Below are 17,308 nucleotides of genomic sequence, written 5' to 3'. Positions count from 1 at the left end.
TCGTTGTACACACAAGAAGGCCTCAAACAATTGTTATGTTTCTGTGTTTAGACAACTTGCAACTATTTTACAAAAGTGCAGTTTTTGCGATTTTATTTCATGTGACACATGGAAATTAGTCACCCAGTACTAAAGTGTTTTGGGGGGTTGATTGTTTTGAGTGAGTATTCACATTGGCCATATATCATTACAAGTCAAACTTGCATGCAGCACATATAAGTTTATGCACCTCTGTTTTATTTAGTTAATATGTCAAGATCAGTCACAGCCTACCACCAAATTGGATTGTGTGTTGCAGATAAACATAGTATGAAAACCTAATAACTATTAGCATATTTACTCAAATCCAAGACAATTTCCTCCCCCCATTCTGCATGGGGAAGAGAGCCCCTTGTCTTAGTTTTGAGTACAAGGCTGGGGGTAGGGTGAAGGGAGGGCAGGCAGATGGCTGCAGCTCTGATTTCAGGCTTGAGCTCAGGTTAGAGCCAGAATCAGAGCCACAGTAAGTGCCTGCTCCCCCACAGCCAACCTCTACAGCCTCTGTCCCCACCAATCCCCACAGCCTGTGGCTAACCATCAGGTGTAGCTCCTGCTCCATTCCCTCCCAGGGCACAGAGCACACAGAAGCTCTATCACTTGCCTGGCTAATCAGCAGCAGTGGCAGCTCAGGCCCTTGGGACGCTGGTGACTGGCAGAACAGGGGACAGAGCTTCCATATGCTCCATGCCCTGGCAATGAACAGAACTGGAGCCATGCCTGGCAGTAAGCTGGGGGGGGAGAAGGAGGGGAGAGAAGGGGGCATAGGCTGTGAGGAGCAGGCATGGGGATGGAAGGGCTGGTAGGCTGCAAAGGGGAGCATGGAGGGGTGCAGAGGGCAAGGGAGCTGCCTGCCTCCCTGCTGCTGCTTTCCCTGATGTAGCAGTGAAGTAGGACAAATTTAAGATAACCCTCCGATAATTAGATTCTATATAGGGAAAACTATAACAAATTTTTTAATTTTCCCTGTATAGAATCTAATTATTGGGGGGGGTCATCTTAAATTTAAAGTCAAAGTCAATAGCTTACCTCTCGAGAAATGATCCCTGCTCTGCGTGCTCTGCTTCCCAAAACAAAAGAGAACTCACTGACTTGCGCCAGCCCTGCTGAGACGATCCACTTGATATACTGGCTGCTCTTTGGAAGAATCAGAGAAAGGACAAGCACTGCCAAAACAAACTGGAGGGAGGGGGGTGTTTTTAGAAGTCTGGATGATAAGAAGTGCTTACTGTAATGGATATAACATTTTTTACCATATATTTTGACTGTACACAGGACAAACGAATGGCTTTCTTAACCATAATTTCTTAATGCACAATAAGACAGTTTACACTAACAAGTGTCCTTTGAACAGAAAATAATAGTACAGTGTTTGGTATAGTGAAAAAGCATTTGATAATGCTCTCATAAAACCAACAGATCTAACCAAGTACATGTTTATCTGTCTAAATATAACAACAATTTCTATATTCAGCACACAAATACTAGTAGTCTGGCATCAAAATACCTATGAATAAGAGTTACAGAGCACAGCAATAGTAATGGTATTTTACCAATAATATTTATATAAATCATTTTCAGTATGTATACAGCATTTAGAAAAAACTGTCACATAATGGCGATTCTAAAGTAAATTATGGCATACAACACTTTAAATAGCTATGTTATCAAGGGATAAAGAAAATATACCTTCATTATGACAACTGACAGCGTAAGAAATAGCAAGATGGTGAGTTCATATATTACAAATGTGGGGAAAACATGAAGCCCTGAAATAAAAAAAAGCCAACAAAATGGTTATAAGCATTAATTTACAACATTATTTTCCAGCATAGAAGAGGTCTGATTCTTTGCAGGTTTAGGTTCCTTACACTCCTGTAAAGATGACCGTTTGTCAGATAGCTATCTAAACCATTGCACAGAATTGCGGAGGTGCTCTGGGTGACTGCTTCAGCTTTTATTCAAAAAGGCAGTACTCCAATTGAATAGAGAAGCAGCATCTACTGAAGAAAAAGCTGCAGCGTGAGCCAAGCAGCTTATTCTTAATTCAGCAACTTCCTGCAAACTAAAGGAGTTGCGAACCACCCAGATACAAAAAGTCAAAGATCGATTATACTAGTAAATTAATAAAAATATACATTTTTTAATAAACAGAGAATGATGAAATCTTCACTAATTTTACTTTCTTTTAAATAATCATTAAAATCATTGAAAAAAATACTAGCATATTAAAAGATGATCATGTGATCTGGAAAGGTTGCTGAAAAATAATTTCAGGGTTGGGGGGGCGGGTTTATAAGCAAAGGAATAACTGTTACTCAACAAAACAAACACCTTTTCCATCATAAGCGATTTCAATCTCTGATTTCTGTTCTATTTGTGACTGAGCTGGAATATCCTTAGTTCAAAACTTGGCTGTTAAAAGAGTATTTCCAAAAAAAAAATCATGAAAACACTTAAGGTTTAATACACGTATTTGTAGCATTTTTCTCCAAACATTCTGTAAACACCTGTCACTGTTTCAGTATCATTATTTAGCAATTAAAGTTGGGGACTTGCCAAATTAATGGCACTTCCCAGGAGGGCTGTGCAAAAAGCTTCAGACGCTGATTTAATCTGGTGGAGATTTGGCACAATTCGGCGGCTGAATCTCTGAATCCAAATCGAATCAAGAGACCCTTTAATCTCTCTGAATCAAATTGGAACCCTCCAAATCAATTCAGAGAGATTTGGAAAGATTCGATGATTTGGACATAGACACAGCTTTAAATATTTTTTCTGCATACCTCAAGGTACCAGGTCGCTTGTGAACGCTGAGATGATGGGGTGGATGAAGCATTCCACAGGAGCTCGGCGGGGGAGAGGCAGTGCACTCAGCAGCAGACCTGGAATTGGACCGGAATGATTTCCGGTCCACTTCCGGATTCACCGCTGAGTACGCATGGGGCCCCACCCCGCCACACTCCTGTGGGACACTCCATCTGCCCCACCATCGCAGCATTCACAAGCCACACCTGGTACCTCAAGGTACGCAGAAAAAACATTTAAAACTGTCTATGGGCGAATCGCTGATTCTCTGAATCAACATCGAATCTTCAGACTCAGATTTGGCTGAATTGAATCAGGACAGTGATCTGAATCAACAAATCAAATCGTTGTCCCTGATTCGAGCTGAATCTGAATTGAATACGGCTCGTTTTACACACCCCTACTTCCCAGCAACAGTCCCTTTCCATGGTATAGCCTGATCTCTCCCATTAGAAAGGACTAGAAAACAAAAAATAAAATTCCAAAACTCTTATCAAATATATTCTATAATTAATGGATTTGGGGCTAAATTGATTTAATGGCAACAGTAAACTTGAAGCACAGAACATTCCTATCAGTACTACCTACTGATGCACCAACCCAAACCACTTACAGCAGCACCCACCTGACTTATTTCCCCAGAGATATCGTATCCCAGTGCTACCAAGACTTGAGGTCACACACTGATAAAATCTTGGTATTGCGGTTGCAAAAATTTATGCTTGTGTTCTAGAGCTGGAAGAGTGGAAGGAAAATCCTAAAGCCCTTAACTTACATGAATAGCAAATAGTTCACTCAAGTCAGTGGGAGGTTAACCTGAATGAATATTAGGTACTGTAGATTCTGATTTACATGATCTTTCACACATTGATGTATCACAGGGCACACTTTATATTGGCATAGCGCCTAACTAGGCAAAATCGAAAACAAAATTCTCAGTACTCAGCTCCTGCAAAGAGTTTACTCAACCAATACAAACAGGAACACTTCCTTAAGCAAATCGGTGTTGACTTACAGCTGGATTTAAAACCTGCTTCAGGGTTCAAACAACTTGACATAATACATTTTCCCTGGGACCTGAAAGCACACGGAGCACATCCTCAAGCAGACACATCCAAATGAACCATGTTCTACAAACCTGGAGCAAAGAAGGGACCAATTATGCTAGTCCTTTTAATGCCACTTGCAAGCAAATTTCCAGTATTTCTACCCTAAGGTATCAAGCCCACAGCAACTGCTAATGGGCATACCTCAAGTAGAGAAGCTAGCTTTCTGGAAAGATTTATTTAATATAATTCAAATAATTTTGGAATCCACAGACACAAAATGTTTGGCTCTCTAGACATACAGGCAGACTCTTCTATTTACTGTTCTTAATTTAATCAATCTCTTACTAAAAAAATAATAATCAAGGTGAGTTACCTAAAGGACAGCTTCCATTAACAAAAGTTCAAGCACTGAAAATATGGAAAACAAAACAAGTATTGCTAAAATCCTGATTCACTTCTAAAAATGAATAGCTTTTACAAATACAATATTTTAAAATATAATAATAATTTCACTGATTATTCCAGAATCCTTAAACAGACTACTCACACCCCAAAGCATGTATGTTTTACAAACGTGCATATACACACACATGCATATCCTCCCCGCACAACCTTCAAAACTGACCTCTTTCATTTGAACTGGAATTGTAAATGGGTGCAGGGAAATCATATTCTTATTCTCTATGTGGACCAGTCTACAAAATACATGTATACTGCTAGTAGCTTAACAGTATTTGTGAGTTGGCAATGGAATGCCAGACATCAGAATTTCTGGTTTCTATTCCTGGCTTTGGGAACAAAGTATGGTCCAGTGGAACAAAGTATGGTCCAGTGGTTACCAAGAATATAGCTAAGCTTTTCACTCATGTGGGACTCCACCCAAGACCCACAGATGTGAAATGAGACTACCATTTGAGCTGAACAATCAGCTCTGTTAGCATGAAGGCAGGGATAGCCATAACATTTATATTTGAAGTCTACTCACTTGGAGTCATGCTGTTAGTGTGAAGTGCACAAGCACATAATCTGACATTTTATCTTTGAAACGGAATGTGGCAAAATGTGTTTTGTCTCTTGTACTGTACACCAATATTATATTCCCAATGACCTTGTGCAATTTCTCAGTTACCTCACCAGTAGATGAGTGAGTAGTTAGTTCCCCTTGGTTATGAGCATGGATCTTTGGATAAGGTTTGTGAAGGGTCTGGACATTAACAGGAATCAGCTGAGGAGTTAGGACTAACATTCATAGGTTTTTGTCTTGATACCAATAACTCAAATCATTAAGGTCAGAATTGCACCAAAATTTGACCTCCTGATTGATTCTCAGTTCATCACATCTCTTTCTAAATTATCAGGTATTGTGAGAGGCATCTGGCTGTGCATGCCAAACCTTTTGGGAGCTTTCTGCGTTTTTAAAACAGCTCCTGAAGAAAGGACCAGCGTTAATGCTTATGATAAATCCATGAGAATTTGTAGTAAAAACTCCGAAGCAGTGCCTAATTCACCTGGAGGCAAGCAGCAGCATACCAAGAAAACAGGATCTGGAGGACTGTTTTGCAAGTCCCTCCAATGGCAAAGTGCTTAGTGAAAGTGTGAAGAGAACTCCAAGGGGGTGCCTTATAGATATCCACAAGACAGACATTCTAAAGAGCAGCTACTAGTATTGCATGGAGTTTACTGGAATGTGCCCTAATCACTATCAATGGATCCTCCTGAGTGATTTCATAGCACATCTTGATACAGTCCAGAGATTTTATTTGAACAGCCTCTGGATGAAGATCACTGTCTTTCAGCCACAGGAAGAAAAGGGCACACACAACCAAAAATATATATATTTTTTTTTTTTGGAAAGCCTCATTGTTTTACATCTAGTGTATGCATCAATGCCTCCCCCACCTTCATCTGATCCCTCATTAGATGAGGGTTAATTTGTCATACGATCAGCTGCTTTTAAAGTGCTCTGCAGCCATGCATGTGTGTCACAGCACAGCTGCAGAGCACTTTCAGGGGGCTGGTCATGTGACAAATGTCATTTTTTATCAGTGCCTAGAGTGGCTACTTCCCAACAGTCCTTGTCAATCTGACCTGTGGGAAAAAATCCTTCTTTTAGCCAAATGTAGTGGTCTTCTTGTCCCTATATGTGCCCCTAGGAATCTATGAGAGAGAGAGAGAGACAGAGACTAACCAAGGAAAAACTAAATACCAGAGACTAGCATTTTGAGAGCTTCCGTAGAGATCAGACATGATCAGGATCAGACTGAAAAAGCTCCTTCTCAAGCCCTGGTTGGCTGAAAGGAAGGCAAAACCTGGAAAAACAGGTGAAACCTTTCACACTTCAGCATGGAGCATAAAGAAGGGCAGCGCTCATGCAGGCTGTCTGGATACAGCTAGAGCTCCAAGTTCGGATACATGCACATTTACAACAGAATGTGCACATACTCAAGCAGCTGATTGAGAAGAATTGTTAGCCAGGGCCCAAATCCAAAGGCAAATCCTCCCCTCACTTATAACTGTACAAAAACTGCACCGGTTCAGCTAAGGGCAATTAAAAACATATTATGTACAAACAAGGTGACATTTAACTTAAATTTTAGATCTCAGGGTGAATTTGCAGGGCCAGTGATGACTCTTATTTTTCCCTGCAAACAGACCAGTTCTAATGCGGATTCAGGACAGAATGAGTTACGAAGTCCTCCCAATTTTTACCATAATTTTCCAGTTGAACTATATTTTTTATATGCGGTCCTTTATTTTACCAGCGATAGAAATTAAATATACCTGACTGATATACCAAGCTACCTCAAGATCCAAATCTTTACTCTCTACAACAGAATATCTTGCTCATTCAGCAGTGGCCTTTTTCCTCTCTGTTCCACCACCTATTCAAGCTACCCTTGATGCAAGATGCTCTAGAAGAGGAAGAAAATCCCAATAACTCCCTCTTTTCCAACATCTTAAAGTATACTTTTACCTTTCCCCTTATCTGTTATTTGTCTGGATAATACTTTATTTAATTCTATGTAACTTTATTACTTTGGATAATAAAGTATTGGGATATATAAAACACATTATACAAACTGTAGTGCAGAGGAGATAAACATGAAGCCTGAATGCCAAAAAACCCAAACACCTTGAAATTTCAACCTCCATGCTTCCCCCCCACACACTTCTCACAATGACCTACACAAATAGTTTTGTTACATCACACAATTTCTCACAACCAACCTCTTTCCACAAACTCTTGAACTCTAGTCCATACTCCCATTTAAGCTTTTTACATTTAATAGATGAGACACTTAAAAGTAAGATAGTTAGCACCGTAACCTTTTTGTGAACTGCTAATGTACATATCATATTTCTTCTGAAGTAACATCATACATTTTATGCATCCATTCCTCCATGAGCAGATTTATTCTCTGTAAAGCTCTACAAACATTTTGGGGTTCATTACTGCTAAATTAATATCACAAAAGGAAGAGATATTGCAGTGCTCAAAAGGATATTCTTATCATTCAAGGACAGAACAGGAAGTAACATTTGAAATAGCTACTGTCTGTTACTAGTTAGGGTGGACAGAATACTGCCTAATATCTCACCATTTTCCTTTACTCCCTTGTCTGACTGTGTCCACCTGTTGTCTTCTTTTACACTAATAGTAAGCCTGCCCCAACAAATTTACAACTTCCTTTGTTCTTATACAGTACTTAACATTAAAAAATTCTGGTGTATGACTAGGTTCTAAGGTGGTAATAACTACTATATCATGGAGATGTGTTTTAACAGCTCAGTTGAGAACATTTAGCAACGACTGTTCCAACCCAGTCACTTACACAGACCCAGAAGTTTTACTCTAGTCTAACAAATTCCCCATCCCACCTAAAGATTCATTTTAAGAGTCAGCTAATCTGCAATTTGACTGATTTGAGTAAATTACTGTTGCAGATTGGGCAACATGTCATTAAAACTGGTGGGAATATTCATTTTAAGAGAGCTGTAAGAAACAGTTTAAGCTTCTATGCCGAATAATGGCCAACAAACCAATACACAGGTACATGTATGGGTATTCAGGCACTGAATTATGTTAGTGAAGTTCATAGTTTCATAGTAGCTAGGGTCAGGAGGGCCCTGATCACCTTGCCTGACCCTCTGCCACAGGCAGGAATGAATGCTGGGTTCACAAGACCCCAGACAGGTGATCATCCAACCTCCTCTTGAACTTGCCCAAGGTAGGGGCGAGGACCACTTCCCTGAGCAGCTGGATCCAGATTTTCGCCACCCTAACTGTAAAAAACTGCCTCTAACCTAAACCTATTCTCCAACAGCTTATTACCATTGTTCCTCATCACCCCAGGTGGTGCTGGGGAGAAAAGGGCTCTACCTATTTGCTGTTGATCTCCCCTGATGAGTTTGTAGGCAGCCACCAGGTCCCCCCTTAGCCTCCGTTTTCTGAGGCTGAACAGGTTCAGGTCCCTCAGTCTCTCCTTATAGGGCCTGTCCTGCTGCCCTCTCACCAAGCGGGTGGCCCTCCCCTGGGAAGTGTTTGCATAAGGGTGAGTGCTTGGAAGTGAGAGAAGTTGGAGAAACAGAGAAGGAAGTTCTATACAAAGCCTGAAGATGCTTCAAGTGAAGTTCTACAACAACATACAGAGTTTTTGGGGTGAGTGCTCACTAAAAGCACCTGGGAGCTACAAGCAAAGAAACTACCTCCTGTTTGATTCTTCCTTTTCCAGGTATGCATTTATGTATTGCATCTAAACAAAGAGAACTGCAACAAAAATGCTCAACTCCATATTCAAGTTTTTCACCTAACCTAAATAAAACTTTAATAAATAAGAACCATTTTTTTGCTGTAATAAATATCCTTCTGCAGAATATAGGATTTAAAATGACAAACTTTTTTACCTTAAGGTATTTCAGCTATTTGTTTAAAGTAGCTCAAAGGTTAGCAGTTACTTGATTAAATAGAAATTAGGCATGTCAATTAACTGCCATTAACGTGCATGATGAACATGTTAATTGATTCTTGTGTTATTTTTTTTAACGCATTAATCACACGTGGTTTTGGAGCGCACACCGTGCTCCACTGCTGTCACCACTGCCTCTGGGCTGCCCAATGGGGCAGTGCTGGCAGTGCAGAGGACCGCAGGGCAGCCCAGATGTGGGTTTTAGGCTGCTGCAGCAGGAAGGCATGGGGGGCAGACGCACACAGACACATACAGATGAGCAACCACAGCATGCACACACCCAGGAATGCAACCCAGCAGTGTGCAGAGTGGTGCCCAGCAGGTAAACCTGTGAAGGAGAAGGGGCTGGGGGAAGAGGGAAGGGGTGGAAGGGCAGATCAATGCTCCCACAGTGAGGGAGAGTGGGGCAGAGGCAGGGGCTAGGATGAATGGGGCTCTGGGGCCAGGGCAGGTCATGGGATGGAGTCAAAGAACACTCGCCCAGGAGTGGGTGGGGGGGGGGCATGGCTCCCCACCGCTGCATGCACCCCCATGGGAGGTATGGGGATCCTGTGGCACCCCAGATTTGTGTGCAGGGTGGAGGAGGGCTGGGACTCAGTGCCCTGCAGCCTTTGCCTCAGGAGCCACATGCTGGCTGCATGTCCCCTGCCTACCCAGGGTGGAAGGCACAACATGTCATCATGTGGCTCCTGGGGCAAAGGAACCAGGGCGCAGGACCCCAGCCCAAAGCGGACAGCCCGCCTCTGCCTCATGCATAAATCCAGGGGGCATATGCCCTCTTGCTTCCCCCAAGGGTGCATACAGCAACAGAGAGCCACATCCCCCCACACCCCTGGTCAAGGCGCCTGCAGCTCAGTCTCACAACCCAGCCCGGCCCCAGGGCCCCATTCACCCCAGCCCCTGTCCCACTCCCTCCCTCACCATGGGGGCCTCAATCTGCCCCCTGCCTCTTCCCTCTCCCACCACCCTCCCCCACAACAGATTTACCTGCCGGGCGCTGCTCTACACGCCACTGGGCTGTGTTCCTGTAGCATTACCATATTTCCAGTTTCAAAAAAAGAGGATACTTGTGAGGGGGGGGAGGCAGTGATATTCACGTGCCCTGCCCCTGCCCCTCACTCTCAAGCCACAGCCACCACAGCCCTGCTGCTATCCCTCACTCCTGAACCACAGTACCCTGCATCCTGCCAGAGCATATGGGGATTTCTCTTCCCTGGGCTCCAAACCCCCCACACACACCACCCCAACAACAACCATACAAAGTACCTGCATAATTTTGCAGTTTTCTGCACATAATTTTGGTGAGTTTTTAGCTGTATGATTAAAAATTGCAATTAATTGTGATTAATTTTATTAATTATACAACTAATCACGATCAAATGTTTTAATCATTTGACAGCCCTAATACAAACAGGACTACAGAGTTTTAACATTACGTACTTAATTTACACATTCATAAAATATTTTAATGCTATACTTAAAATATAATACATTTATACAAATTTCACACTTAAGAAAATATTCTAATAGATTCATAAGAAAATATTCTAATAGATTCATACAAAGCAAAAATTTCCCTCGCCACACAAGTTTATGTAAATTCATAAGTTTTTAAATTATGTTTTAGATTACCTATAGATGCAAAGAAAATGATGGCAAGAAAGTCCCTTATTGGTTCAATACAGGACATGATCTCTTCAGTAACCATGTGTCCCTGAGAAGAGATCAGTGCGCCAGCTAAGAAGCATCCCAATTCCATTGAAACATCCAAAAGCTCTGTAATCTGTCAAGAAAGAAACATTTATTGATCTCCTCTTGCTGAAAGATTTAATGCCAGTTTTACAGGTAGACTAACTACAAAACTACTACTTATAGATTTGATGTATAAAGCTTGCCACATCAATGGTTTAACCAATTAAAGGAATTTGAGAGAGATATTTCCTTTCAATAGTGACAAATTAATTTTGATGAATCTGGAATATTCACAAGCCAAAAAAAAAAAAATCCTATGGAAACAAATGTAAAATTTTGCATTCTACATTAAGGTATTATTATTAATAATTAATATCAATAATTAATATTTTCTCTTTGGAAATAAAATCCTTATCGACTTCAACAGAGGCAGGATTTCCCTCAAATACTTCATGTGTTATAAGAGACAGAGAACCCAGTAAATTTCCTTCCACTTTTCCAAAAAGAAAACTAGATTTATAATTTGAGAAGATATTGAATTAAAGCTGGTATTGAATACCCTGCTGTTAGAGCTGGCCATCTTGCAAACCATTATACATTATATTCAAGATCAATTTTTGGACCTAGTTAGATCAAGCAATGACATATCACACAATACCTTTTTGGACAAAATTAATCATGTCTTGGATGATGTTAAGGTGTAAGGTATGAATCCAAAGCCCAAGTAACTTCAGGCAATGAAAGAGAGCAATAACCTCTTCAACATGTACTGCCTGGAATATTTTACTACAAAAATGGAACCTGCAATTTAAGAAAAGCTGTTTATTTTTAAAGCACTAGCATATGAATGTTCACCACACCACTCTATTTGTGTACACAGTTCTGAACAATTATAAAATAGTTAATAAAATGGAATGGGTCTGTCAAGAAACGTGATTCCTTATCAGCAGGGATCCCGGTTTTCTCTTTTACAAAAAAAAAATTCCCAATTTTTGGATTAAAAAGAGTAACCCAAAATCCACATTTTTTTATGGTTTAAATGAAACACCACTAATATATAGATAGATATATAGTGGTATTTCATTTTAAATCATGGGAAAATGTGGATTTTGGGTTACTTTTTTAATCAAAAAAGTGGAGATCTTATCAAATAAGAGAAAACCAGGACCCCTGCTTATTAGTCAAAACTAATGCAAAGATTACTGCCAAAAATCCCTTCCATTTAGTTTCAAAATACAGACTGCTCTTAGCAACAGTTTGAAATTAAAGTCAGCAATTCCCTTGATTCAAGGATGATCTCTACTGTGGCTCATTGATAGGTATTAAGGTGACTTAAAAGTCCAATCCTTGAGCCACAATTCTGCCCACAGAAATTGCAGACCTTTCCAAGGAGAGAGTAAGTCATAGACCAGGATTTCTCTTTTCCATCCTCCGCTTTTTCTTCTCTGCTTTGTCTTGCCCTTCTTTGCTTTCAAGGCAAGATGCGCTACCTCCAAGTGGGCTGCCACTTGGTTGAGGTTGTGGCACCATTCCCAAGTTGGTTAGCTGCTATCTCCTCCTAGCTCTTGATGTCAGCATCTGTTTTCTTGAGGTATGCCTTCAATGTGTCCTTCAACTGTTTCCTCTGGCTGCCATGACATCTCAAGCTTCAGCTAAACTAGGATTGGAGCACTTGGTTTTGGGAGTTGAGGGTCAGGCATCAGGGCTGTGCAAAATTTCGCCAGCCATTTCATTTTGGATGCATTTCAGGCCGTTTTGGCACCCAAAACACCAAATCTGAATCAAAATAGAAGGCTCCAAAACATTTCCAAAACGAAATGAGACATCCAAAATGTTTCAGGAAATTTTGCAGAGGGTGGGTAGCAGCAGCAAGGAGACCCCCAGCGTGGATCTCTGCTCCCTGCAGAGCCAGGTCACAGAGCGTGGCAGGGCTGGTCCCTGCCACGCGACCTGGCTCTGCAGGGAGCAGAGATCCAGGGTAGCATGGGGCTGGCAGCAGTGGCGAGGAGACCCCCAGCACAGATCTCTGCTCCCTGCAGAGCCAGGTTGCACAGCAGGGACCACCAGGCTTGGTCGCCGATCTGCGCTGCTTCCCTGCCCCTCAACCCGGCATGACAGGGATCAGAGATTCATGCAGGGGTCTCCTAGCTTGCACAGAGAGCAGCGGCCCTTCCCCTCCCCTGGACGAGCCACCCACAGCCCCATCCTGCTCCCCACTAGGGCCCTGCAGCCCCCGGCTCCAAATCCAACCTGGCTGAGCAGTAGGGCTGTGCAAAACTTGCAGCCCATTCGAAACAAATTCAGAGGAGAATCGGCAGAGCCAAATCTCCAAAACAGATTTGACCAAAACAAAACAGAACACTGATCCAAAAAACCAAACTGAATCACTGTCCTCTGAAACGGCCAAAACCAAATCAAAACACAGCCATTTCGCACAGCCCTATCGGGCATCCACATGCCATGTCCAGTCCAGTGAAGTTGGTGCTTGAGGATCACCAACTCAATGCTGGTAACTCTCGCTTCAGCAAGGATGCTACCATTTGTGTAGTGATCTTCCTATTTAATGCAGAGGATTTTCCAGAGGCATCACTGGTGACATCTCTCCGGGATCTGCTCCCCCCCAAAATGATAATGGTAGGTCACCCACATTTCGCATCTATAAAGGAGAGCAGGGACAATGACTCAGAGTAGGGATGATGAAACAAATGCACTGTAGACCTGGATCTTAGTATCTGTATTGATTGCAGTCTCCAGAAAAACATGCTGAAGTGATTTCCTGAAGAAGGCACTTATGCACTGGATCCTATGCTGAACACCCTCAGTGTTCACTCTCTGAGAAAGGTGGCTGCCAAGGTAAAAGAAGTGCTCAACTACTTCCAGGGTCTTTCCCTTGAATGGTAATTTGAAAAGGGGGTCATATTTGAGACCTGAAGCAGGCTGATAGAGGACTTCAGTTTTCTCCATATTGAGAGAAAGACCCAAAATTTAGCAGGCTTCTGCAAAGAGATGCAGTAGTTTGGGGAGGAGATGAGCAGCCAACAGTGGCATGAACTATGTGCGCCCCTAGTGGCTGGGGGGCACAGCTGTGCTCACAGCAGAAGCAGCACAGCGGTGGTAAGTGTGGAGCTCCTGCACGCACCGCTGGCACTGTCAGCGGCAGGGGGGAGGTGGGGGAGGAAGTGTTGGCGGCACCTTTTTGTAGGGGGTGCACTGCCAGGCTCAGGGGGTGCACATGCACCTGTATGGACCCCCTACGTGTTGCCCCTGAACAATGGCAAAAGAACAGGTTAGGAATGATTTAGAAAAATCGGATGTATACAAGTCCATGGGGCCAGATGTGATACACCTGAGGGTGCTGAGGAAGTTGACCAATGTGATTTCAAAGATAGTGCCCAGCTGCTCTGCAAACACATGGTGATTGGGAGAGGTCTTGGATGATTGGAAAAGGGCAAATATAGTGCCCATCTTTAAGAATGGGAAGGAGGAGGATGCGGGGACCTACAAACCAGTCAGCCTCTCCTCAATCCTGAAAAAAATCATGGAGAAGGTCCTCAAGGAATTCATTTCTAAGCATTTGGAGGAGAAGGTGATTAGGAACAGTCAGCAAGGATTCATCAAGGGCAAGTCATGCCTGACCAATCTAATTGCATTCTATGATGAGATACCTAGCTCTGTGGATGTGGAGAGACCAGTGGACATGATCTACCTTGACTTCAGCAAAGATTTTGATACAGTCTCCCACAAAATTCTCACAAGCAAGCGAAGGAAGTACAGGCTAGATGAATGGACTGGACTCTAAGGTGGACAGCAGGCTGGCTAGATCATTGTGCTCAAAAGGGTAGTAATAGATTTCATAGACATTAGGGCTGGAAGGGACCTTGGAAGATCGAGTCCAGCCCCCTGCCCGAGGGGCAGGAAGTCAGCTGGGGTCATAGGATCCCAGCAAGATAACCATCCAATTTAGTCTTGAAGGTGTTCAATGTAGGTGCTTGAACCACCTCCGATGGCAGGCTATTCCAGACCTTGGGGGCTTGGACAGTAAAGAATTCTTCCTTATGTCCAGCCTGAAACAGTCTTGCAGTAGTTTATAACTGTTCAACCTCAATGGCACAATGTCTAGTGGGCAGCCAACACCAAGTGAAATGCCCCATAGGTTGGTCCTGGGGCCAGTTTTGTTCAATATCTTCATAAAAAAAACTGGAAGATGGGATACAGCACAACTTCAGCAACTTTGCAGATGACACCAAGCTGGGAGAAGTAGTAGATACAATGAAGGGTAGGGTTAGGATTCAGAGACCTAGACAAATTGGAGGACTGGACCAAAAGGAATCTCACGAGGTTCAGTAAAGACAAGTGCAAAGTCCTACACTTAGGACAGAACAATCTCATGCACCAGTACAGGCTGGGGACTGGCAGCTCTGCAGAAAAAAAACATGGAGGTGACAGTGGGCAATAAGCTGACTATAAGTCAACAGTGTGCCCTTGTTGTGAAGGCAGCTAACAGCACACTGGGCTGTTTTAGAAGGAAAGCTGCTAGCAGGGTCAAGGGAAGTGATTATTCCCCTCTGTTTGGCAGTGGTAGAGTACTGTGTCCAGTTTTGGGGTCCCCCACTACAGAAAGGATGACTGACAGGAGATTTAATAGCAGCCTTCAACTACCTAGTTCCAAAGAGGATGGAGCTAGACTGTTCTTAGTGGTGGCAGATGACAGAACAAGGAGCAGTGGCTTCAAGTTGCAGCAAGGAAAATTTAAGTTACATATTGGGAAAGATTCTCTCACTAGGAGGGCTGTAAAGCACTGGAACACGCTACCCAGATAGGTTGTGGAATCTCCATCCCTAGAGGTTTTTAAGACCTGACTAGGCAAAGCCTTGGGTGGGATGATCTAGTTGGGGATGATCCTGCTTTGAGGAGGGGGTTGGACTAGATGACCTGCTGAGTGAGGTCCCTTCCAACCCTAATTTTCTATGCTTCTATGATTGTTGTTTTGAATACTTTGGTAGACTAAAGAGCCCTCCATCCATTCAGTATTCAATATCGATTCCGGAGGGGAGGATCTGGATGACGATCAAAAGTGTGGAGAACAGACCTGAGGCAACAACATCCTTGCTTGCCTCCGAGTTTGGATGACAAATGGATCAGTCTCCAATCTGCTACAAAAATGATCCCCGTCATCTAATATCAGGAGAAGTATCAGGACCTTCATGTATTTTTCAGGGTATCCAAATTTGGCCAGTACTTCTCCCAAGGCTTTGCAACTGACTGAGTCAAGGGCCTTATTGAAATCAATGAAGTCCATATATAAGTTCCAATGTCCAAACAGTTTTCTTGGTCCTGGTGGGCAACAAAGATCATGTTAATTGCTGCATGGGAATGTCTGAAACCACATCAAGATTCCAGTAGGACTTCCTCAGCAAGATGATGAGGGTTCAGGAGGATGTGGGCAAGGAATGTCCCTGCTGTGGAAAGGGGAACAATACTTTGATAGTTCCTTCACACAGACTTTCTTGAAGGTAGACACTATGTTGGCATTTCTCAAGTCCACTAGGGAATTCCTCATTGTTCCAAAGTCAAAGAATAAATTTGTGGAGTCTCAATACCAGTTCCTCACAGCCAGCCTTGAAGATTTCAGCAGGTATGCCATCCGGTCCAGTAGCCTTGTTGTTCTTGGTTTTCTTGATGGCATACCAAACTTCTTCTGAGTTAGAAGACCTAGACTGAAACCTTGCAGTGGTGGAGAGGCTTGCATGTCCCAATAATCCTCAGAGTTATGTCATCTGGAGTCTTTCAATTCTGGCAGGGTCACCCATGGCAACCAGGCCTGAGGGCAAGTTGCAGACAAACTACAGCCCAATTCCAAGTCCTCAACAGAGGATCAGGCAGAAAGAAACATTAGGATCTGTAAAGACAGGAAAAGGATGCAACAGGATGGAGGTTCTCTTGTTACCTAGGATTCTCCCTTGCCACTGGGTCCAGATGTCCACCTCATTAAGATCCTCTGGTTGTTCATTCCGTGCATCAGCTTCCTCACATTAAACAAAGCCATACTCCATAACCATCATAAAACAAAGTAAATACAAAAGATTGGATATAAAGGGACAAAGGAAGCAAAGACATTTTATATAAATAGATGTTTCTGGGCTTTTCCCTTGCCCCCTTTTTGGTGAAAAGCATCACCACTCTAGAGTGTTTTTACACTCTAAATATAGCACACAACTGGAGCATGTCTTTACTACTAAGATACTCCCACACATGCTTGTGTGTCAAGTTATTAAAATAGTGTGGTGTCAAGCTAGCTATTTAAATTTTAAAACGTTTACATTTGATGGTTAGTATAGGATTTACAATCTCCTATACTGGGTTTAGAGGGCAGCACAAAATGTAGAATAAAAGAAATACCGTGTATGTACTTATGTATAAACATTGACCAACTATAAAATTGTATTTAGCACATTTGTTTTTCCCCCCTCAATATAAAAGCCTCAATCCAACCACTTATTTTATTATTAAGAGCACAAATGTGTCAGCCAAAAATGCTGGCTTTGTTATTCTCCTGCTCTGTTCCCAAAACTGAAAGCAGGTACACAAGCCCTAGCCTAAAACAAGTAATTATTGCTATTCCATCTAGGGAAAGTGCATTGTATTACTGTCAGCAATTCTTTAAACAGTCCTTTTACCCCAAACACCACAGGAGGACAAGATACCAGCTATATCATTTAACTCCAGGACCACTGCACAGAAAAGGAAAAGGAAAAA

The 17,308-nt window shown here is 42.5% G+C and overlaps 1 protein-coding gene across 11 annotated transcripts in view; it reads right to left on the bottom strand.

The window, feature by feature from the left end:
- The window catches only part of TMCO3 (transmembrane and coiled-coil domains 3), a 70,034-nt gene that overhangs the window by 1,454 nt on the left and 51,272 nt on the right, over window positions 1–17,308 (bottom strand). For 10 of the 11 annotated variants that reach the window (XM_025196117.1, XM_006017253.3, XM_014527894.2 and 7 more), the window contains 3 exons: window positions 10,493–10,643; window positions 1,726–1,805; window positions 1,066–1,215 (listed from right to left, as the gene is read on the bottom strand). In XM_025196117.1, the coding sequence (XP_025051902.1) occupies window positions 1,066–1,215; window positions 1,726–1,805; window positions 10,493–10,643 (381 nt within the window). Of the gene's footprint in view, window positions 1–1,065; window positions 1,216–1,725; window positions 1,806–10,492; window positions 10,644–11,210; window positions 11,354–17,308 lie in introns of those variants that run through there. The other variant, XR_003092502.1, reaches the window with a different exon arrangement.

Source organism: Alligator sinensis, unplaced genomic scaffold, assembly GCF_000455745.1.
Source record: "Alligator sinensis unplaced genomic scaffold, ASM45574v1 scaffold288_1, whole genome shotgun sequence".
Classification (NCBI taxonomy): domain Eukaryota; kingdom Metazoa; phylum Chordata; order Crocodylia; family Alligatoridae; genus Alligator; species Alligator sinensis.
This window is presented reverse-complemented; position numbering and strand designations above follow the sequence as displayed.